Here is an 8,419-nt window from a genome sequence, read left to right as displayed (position 1 = left end):
AAAGCATCAGATGGTGCGATCAGAAGTTTTCTTGTTTTTTTTTATTCTACCATTCTCACCCTCCTTCTGTTTAATCTGGGGACAATTTTCGTCTTTTGGCCATGGCGTTTGACTACAGTTCCATGGACTTTAAACTTCCTAATAATATTTTCAACAGGAGCATCACAGTGCTTGGAGATGGTCTTACAGACTTTACTTTTAACAAGCTCATCTATAATTTTCATTCTGATCTACTCAGATAACTCCCTCCTTTGCTTTCTCTAGTCTATATTCAGGGTGGTGCACACAATGATACCAAACAGCAGAATGACTACTTTTTCCCATTTAATTTGGTTGAATAACTGATTAGGAGATTGAAGACATGTATGATGCTAATTGAAGAATGCAATTAGTTTGAAATATCTCTATAATCCAACTGTTTATTATCTTTTCTAAGGGGTACCAACAAATCTGTCCAGGTCATTTTAGAGTATCTTTGGAAAAAAAGCAATAAATTATCTGTTTTCAAAGTTTTTTGCTTTATTTTATGAAAAAACAAAGGCATGCAGGTAATAGTACACATGAGGCAATAGCTTAAAATGTAAACATTTTTTCAGGAAGAATGAAACATATTTAGGATGCAAATTTTTCCCCAAATTTGTATATACAGAAGAGGGAGTCATCGCATTGAGTGACGTCACTGAACAATAGTACTCTGAAAGATTTGGTGATTCAAGTTAAATCTACCGGGGTGACCTCTCTCACTCCTGGAAAAGGATGAATTGTGACTCCGCATTCATCACTGTGGAATATAGTCTACACCTTTATTCTGGGTCCGATCTACGATTGCAGATGATAAGAGTTTAGATAATCCATAATCAGACCACACACAAAACACAATAACCCTGCAGGAACACAGACAGATGTATTGTCACTAAGCACGGCCTGTACATGATATACAGTGATCACTATCAGAGGGACATTATTGGGAAATCACTATAACAATGCATGCTGCAAATGTCTCCCCCTGCTGTGTGATCTCCTGGCCGCAGGGTACGGCACCATTGCTGGTGATATTACAGGTCCCGCACAGCCATGCTGAGAAATAACCTGTCCCTATGTACTATCATTTATACCATGGTATAGAGAGGTGAGTGTGTGTAATGGGACAGACGTCCTCTGTGCCCCACAGTGAGTGGGTAACAGGAAACCTGTACAGCAGGCACCAGGATAAGCAAATGCCAGCCGTGGCTATGACAGGCCACAACTTTCTGGCACGTCTACACATCAGGGTGTGATTACCTCGTAGTCAGGTGACTGATGCAAGATGGAGCCATAGCTGGCACTTACCTAGATATTAGTAAATTCTAATTCAACACTGAAGTGTCTAAAATCTGTTATTACGCTAGGGCATGAATACAATGGCTGCTGAATAGATACAATGATGGAAGGAGGATTACTTACACTTGTATTGGTATTACATGGGTTACATGCAGAGGAGGTGAGGGGGGGGGCTTCCAGTGCACAGGACATGTATGAAGAAACACAGTAACATTAAATATCTGAAATCACTAGCTGTGAAGTTTCATTATATTTAATGTTGTACAACAGACTCAACGCAAATACTGGTGAGTGATGGTAGATGGGTGGAAGGGGGAGCAGATGACTATACAGGACTGGATAATATGTATGAGGGTGGTTCAATAAGTAAGGTAATAGTACCTCTCATTTTATAAATTTCAACTCGTACATCTACATATAATCAACAGTATGGCCTTAGGGCCTAATTCAGACCTGATCGCTAGCAGGCGATTTTTGCTGTCCTGTGATCAGATATACGCTGCCTACAGGGGAGTGTATTTTAGCTGTGCAAGTGTGCAAACGCATGTGTAGCAGAGCTGTACAAACAGATCTTGTGCAGTCTCTGCGCAGCCAAGGACTTACTCAGCCTGTCCGAGACCGGTATTGACGTCAGACACCCGCCCTGCAAACGCTTGGACACGCCTGCGTTTTTTCCAACCACTCCCTGAAAACGGTCAGTTGCCACCCACATTCTTCCTGTCAGTCACCTTGCGATCACCGGTGTGATCACTTTTTTTGCACCATCCAGTCACTATGCATCAATCCCCGTTGCTGTGGTTCATCGCGCCTGCGCATTGCGGTGCATACGCATGCGCAGTTCGGACCTGATCGCAGGCTGCGAGAAAACACACCCTAGCGATCAGGTCTGAATTACCCCCCTAGTACAGATTATTTTTCCACACTGACCTTATACTTTTCTAAGCATTTGTTTTAATGGAACACCAAGGCATCTATCCTAGGCCGTTCGAGTGGAGCGCCTAAACGGGCATCTCCTCATACCGGGCGCAGTGCAGCTGCCCAAAGCGTGAATACCGCATGGAGGGCCCCCACTAACTGGTGACCGGGCAGCATTTCCCTGCCTCTGGCCTGTCCTCTCAGCTGCTAGCGCCACTATTACATTCAATATAAAGAGAGGCCGCCACAGAGCAACAGTGTAGATCTCACGGGATGCTGCATCAACATCTCATGAAACTTGTGGCAGGAACAGGACTCTACACTGCAGCCCGTCCCTCCTCCCTGCAGTGCACTGCAGCCCAAAACTCTGCTACCCTCTGCAGCCAGACCAATCCTTCCCCCTGCCGTTCGAATCCCCTTCTCCCTGCAGTCAGAATCTCTCCTTCCTACTGCAGTCCAAATCCTGTTCTCCCTGCAGTACACTGCAGACCTCCTACCTTCCATCCAAATCCCCCCATCCACCCAGAATCCCCCATCCCTCTGCAGACAAAATCCCTCCTTCCTTCTGCAACCCAAATCCTGTTCTCCCTGCAGTACACTGCAGACCTCCTACCTTCCACCTGCCATCCAAATCCCCCATCCACCCAGACTCCCTCCCACCTGCTGCCAGAACACCCCATCCCTCTGCAGACAAAATCCCTCCTTCCTTCTGCAACCCAAATCCTGTTCTCCCTGCAGTACACTGCAGACCTCCCTACCTTCCACCTGCCATCCGGATCCCACCCTCCACCCAGTCTCCCTCCCACCTGCTGCCAGAATCCCCCATCCCTCTCAGGAACAATCCCTCCTTTCTTCTACAGCCCGAATCCTGTTCTCCCTACAGTGCACTGCAGCCCTCCTCTCCTGCAAACCAATACCCTTCTACTTCCTGTAGACAGTTACCTTCTTCCCCTTGCAGCCTGAATCCCCCCCCCCCCCCCAGAAGCTCCCTGCAGCCAGAATCCCTCGTACAACATGCTGTCTGAATCACCGCTTCAACCTGCAGCCTGAAACTTGTGCTGTCTGCACTATAAATGAAGAACATTGCAGACATTGCTAAGACAGCTTCTCCCCAGTCTAGCAGTCATGTGGTAAGTCAAACTTGCAAATAATTTTTTGGGACTGTCCTGCAGATGGTGGAAAAAAAGATACAACGGCAAAGTAAAGTCAGTATTATTACGTAACTTTTGCCCAGTGACGGGGATGACTACGACATGATTTTGGGGGCTCCAAGGATTCTCGCACAGGGTGTTACTAGACCTGAAGCCAGCCCTGTCTCATAGATAGAAACATACATAGAAACATAGACGGCAGATAAGAACCACTTGGCCCATCTAGTCTGCCCCTTTTTTTTTTTATCCTTGAGGCAATCTCAACCCTTTTTGAACCTTAATTCTTTGTAAGGATATTCATATGCCTATCCCAAGCATGTTTAAATCTACAGTCTTAGCCTCTACCACCTCTGATGGGAGGCTATTCCACTTATCCACTACCCTTTCTGTGAAATAATTTTTCCTTAAATTTCCCCTGAACCCCCCCCCCCTCCAGACTCAGTGTATGTCCTCGAGTTCTAATACTTCTCTTCCTTTGGAGAATGTTTCCCTCCTGAAATTTGTCAAGACCCTTGATATATTTGAAAGCTTCTATCATGTCCCCCCTTTCCCTTCTCTCCTCCAAACTAGGGAAAGGGGGGACATGATAGAAATTTTTAAATATATCAAGGGTCTTAAAGTTCAGGAGGGAAACATTCTTCTCAGGCATGGTCTAATAGCCAGGAGGGGAAGCAGTGGTCTACCTGCTCTGGGCTGGTGGGAAGTTAGAACAAAAGAGAGAACATTGCACACGAGAGGTCTTGTTACCTTACTTATTGAACCACCCTCATATAATATCAAGGGGAGGAGAAGGCATGTTTAGAGCGTCATTCCCTGCGTTGGGAGGGAACACAGCCTTTTCCACTCAGCGAGAGGACATGACTTTTCCAGCTCCCTTGCAATAGACAAAATCGGGCCTCATCCTACACCTCTGATGTGAGAGCACTTTGTACCTTCTAGTTGTTCTTCTCTAGGGGGAGGATGAACCAAAGTGATCACCACATTCATACACAAAAATCACAGAAGTACCAGAGACCGTTTCGGTGTTCCGTCACTCCCACGTCAAATATAACACAAACCAAGAAATAATTCAAGTGATGTTTTGGCTGTATCCATTATGTGCATTTTTAGATGGATCCATAACTCGACACATCGCCTTCTAGACGTGCAGGACTGAGGACCAAAAATCGTAGACATGTACCTTACAATGCATTTGGCGGGAAAAGATATCCACTTTTTTTCCAGTTCGCCAAAACAAGCCTCGTTATGCATGTAACGGGCAATTTATTCACTTAGACCGCTATGAACCTTCTTATGTCGCCAAAGACTTGAGCTGTCAGAAAAGCTGCGGCCGCACTGGGAACACACAAATGGCTTCTCCCCGGTGTGAGTGCGCTGATGCTTCACAAGGCTGGATTTCTGCGCAAAACATTTCCCACAGTCTCCACAACTAAAAGGTTTCTCACCAGAGTGAACGCGCTGATGTCTAACCAGAGTACAACTTCTGGCAAAGCAACTCCCGCACTCCAGGCATGAAAATGGCCTCTCTCCGGTGTGAGTCCTCATATGGTAGAGAAGACCTGACCTTTGAAGAAAAGTTTTCTCACAGTAAGAGCAGCGAAACGGTTTGTCCTCGGTGTGACATTGCTGGTGGGTGGTAAGAGCCAATTCGGAGCTATATTGCACTCCGCAAACCGAGCATCTATACAGATTACTGGATTTATGCGTTTGCTGATGGGTGACGAGGGCTGAATGATTAGGGAAACATTGCTGACACTCCGAGCACTGATGCGTCTTCTCAGGATAGTGTGAGGAGGCGTGCGGACCTGTTGGGGACAAAAGTACTAAGATAAACCCTCTATATACCAGCGGGTGGGTCACATCATCATGTGTGATAAATTATACATACTTATACATCTGTACAACTCAAGACAGCGTTTCTAGTCTAGTTACGATGTATTAAAACATAAAAGGAGTCTAGTAAAGATATTGTACAGATATGTTCTCATACATCTTAGTTGCAGTCACGCCAAACAGACACTTTTGGCATGCCAGGTCACGTGAGAATCTTCTAGCATTCGGCGTACATTTTGTTTAGTTTTTATTGGTCATCGGTTATGCTACAGGGCCGACGCGATAGATCTGTGAACAACGGCGTTCACAGACATATCGTTCGTACGCACAGGCCGACGGACCTGCGATATATCGGCCGTTCAATAGAACAGCTGATACATCACCCAGTGTGTACGCACCACTAATCCCTGAATCTGCTGAATCTGCACATGAAATGCTACAATGTAGCAACCGCAGCTTTTTTCAAATACAAGTTGTGTTCTGCAACGTATGCAGACTGTCACACACAATATGACACTAATTGGCACAGTCTGCTTGTGCGTCCTAGTCACATTGTGCTGCGAATAAGACGCATTTTCAGCAAAATAGGCGACTCACATTTGAGAGTTGCGCGGGACCTTGCGCTGAGCATCTCACGCTGCATGGCGTTTTGAGGCTGGATGTAGGAGGACACACCTACAGTATTATTTTCTCCACCATGATGAATGCAGACAGCTTTCTTTTTACACTACTAGAATATTGCTGAATCTGTCTTCTCCCCTCATTAAGGGAAAAAAACAACAAGAAGAAGGGGCCAGGACCGTATTAGAAAAGTATCAAATAAAATGGAAACATTTTTGGGACAGAAGAGATGTTCTGATTTCTGTATTTACTTAACAATATGGAGGGAGAGAGGAATCTCAGATAGTGTAATAGTTTATTCAAATACAATAAAGTTAAAACAGAAATAATGAAACATATCCACTATTAGACAGAGCAGCGTACCAGATATTAGGGGGCGTAAATTCCACATGTCTGGTACGCTGCTCTGTCCTTCTAATGGTGGATAGATTTCTTTATGTTTCCTAAATTAACTTTATTATATCTGAATAAACGTCATTACACCTCTTGAGGTTCCTCTCTCCCTTCTATGTGCTTGTGGAATGACTGGAAGGAGAAGGCAATTTGGAACCATGTGGAAACAGAACGAGTTAAACATTCTGACTGCGAGTTTGATGTTGGAAGCGATTAACATAAACTATATGATCTGTGCCAGTTTGATCCGTAATAGAAGTAACGAGGTATTAGACAATATTGGTGTGTGTACTCCTATTGGTGATATTCTTTCTGGATAAATATCAGTGAGATGAATCCATAGACTCCTGATATCCTAAAAAGGTGCATACAATTACATCCCTGTTTGTAGATTCATGGGACCCAGTGTCAGCACAGCAGCCCTAAAACATAGCCGAGCCTCCGCCAGGTGTCACAGTAGGTAAAGTGTTCTTCTCTTTGAAAGTATATTTCGTTTATCTGTGAACATAGAGCAGATGTAACTTTTCAAAAAGCTCCAATTTTGATTCATCTGTCCAAATGATGTTCTCCCAGAAGCTTTGTGTCAATATGCATTTTAGAAAATTCCAGTCCAGCTTTTTTATATTTTTTTTTAAAAAGTGAAGTCCTCTTCTCTCAAAAAGTGTCATATGGTGCGATCAGAAGTTGTCTTGTTTTTTTTTTCTACCATTCTCAATATACTTCTGTTTATCTGGAGTCAGTTTCCTCTTGTGGCCACTTCCAAGGAGTTTGACTACAATCCCATGAACTTCAAACTTCCTAATAATATTTGCAACAGGAACATCACTCTGCTTGGAGATGTCTTACAGCCTTTACTTTCAACATGCAGATCTATAATTTCTTTCTGATCTACACAGATAACTCTCTCCTTTACTTTCTCTAGTCTATGTTCAGGGTGGTGCACACAATGATACCAAACAGCAGAATGGCTACTTTTCTCCATTTAAATTTGCTGAATGACTGATTAGGAGATTAAAAACCATCTATGATGATAATTCAAGAAAGCAATTGAATCATCTCTACAATCCAACTGTTTGTTATCTTTTCTAAAGGGGTACCAACAAATCTGTCCAGGTAATTTTAGAATACATTTTGAAAAGAAGCAAATAATTATCTGTTTTCAAAAATTCTTTGTTTTATTCTATGAAAAAACAAAGGCATGCAGGTTTAAGCCGGTATCCAATTGCAGATGATAATTTACCGCACCGCAAAGACTGGCTTTTTTGCCCGATCGTGTTATCTGGCTATCCAATTACAGCATGTTTTTTACAGTGTGGTGAATGACCCATTTTCGGCCGATAGCACATTGGATCCGGGATAAGTTCCTGAAGCCATTATTGCGGAAAAAGGGCTGCTCTCGGGGATTCTGTGACTAATCCCCAATAAGTGCCGGCAGTCAGGGGTTAAATGGATAGTCATATGGAACAGAAGAGTATATTACATGCTATCTGATCAGGGGAACATACATACAGTAGTTATCGGTATATCTTATATTTATCCTCTTGAGTATGTTACTATGAAGCGTGTCTGGTCACCGCCTATCCCTCTACATGAGCAGCAATAGCAACACTGACACCTGCAGGCAATAGAGGAAATGACAATGAAAGCTGAACCCATTAGTTTAGTTTTCACTGCGGCTGCCCCTTATTATATCACTAGGAATGAGGGACGTCATTGCCCTCCAGTGAGTGATGAGCTACACTCTTGCACTTACTGATCGGACCACAAGATAAGTGTCCTGCCCCAGTGATATCACGCATTACTAGTGAGCCAATAGGCTGCATTATCACGGTTATTGCCTCCAACCACAACATGGCTGCCACCACTATGTGTCGACAAAGGACACACAGTATAAATCAATCATGAGCTATTAGATTACATGTACCCATTTGTATGTAGTAGAAATAATAAGAATTTACTTACCGATAATTCTATTTCTCGGAGTCCGTAGTGGATGCTGGGGTTCCTGAAAGGACCATGGGGAATAGCGGCTCCGCAGGAGACAGGGCACAAAAAGTAAAGCTTTTCCAGATCAGGTGGTGTGCACTGGCTCCTCCCCCTATGACCCTCCTCCAGACTCCAGTTAGGTACTGTGCCCGGACGAGCGTACACAATAAGGGAGGATTTTGAATCCCGGGTAAGACTCA

At 44.0% G+C, this 8,419-nt stretch overlaps 1 protein-coding gene across 4 annotated transcripts in view; it reads right to left on the bottom strand.

Moving 5' to 3' along the window:
* Nucleotides 1-540: 540 nt before the first annotated feature.
* The window catches only part of LOC134995082 (oocyte zinc finger protein XlCOF7.1-like), a 55,017-nt gene continuing 47,138 nt past the window's right edge, over nucleotides 541-8,419 (bottom strand). For 2 of the 4 annotated variants that reach the window (XM_063951051.1, XM_063951052.1), the window contains exon 12: nucleotides 5,088-5,191. In XM_063951051.1, coding sequence (XP_063807121.1) covers nucleotides 5,164-5,191 — 28 coding nt within the window. In that variant the 3' untranslated portion in view covers nucleotides 5,088-5,163. Of the gene's footprint in view, nucleotides 820-3,990; nucleotides 5,192-8,419 lie in introns of those variants that run through there. The other 2 variants (XM_063951054.1, XM_063951053.1) reach the window with 2 other exon arrangements.

Source organism: Pseudophryne corroboree, chromosome 2 (assembly GCF_028390025.1).
Source record: "Pseudophryne corroboree isolate aPseCor3 chromosome 2, aPseCor3.hap2, whole genome shotgun sequence".
Classification (NCBI taxonomy): domain Eukaryota; kingdom Metazoa; phylum Chordata; class Amphibia; order Anura; family Myobatrachidae; genus Pseudophryne; species Pseudophryne corroboree.
Note: the sequence above shows the minus strand (reverse complement) of the source record. Positions and strands in the feature narration are given on the sequence as shown.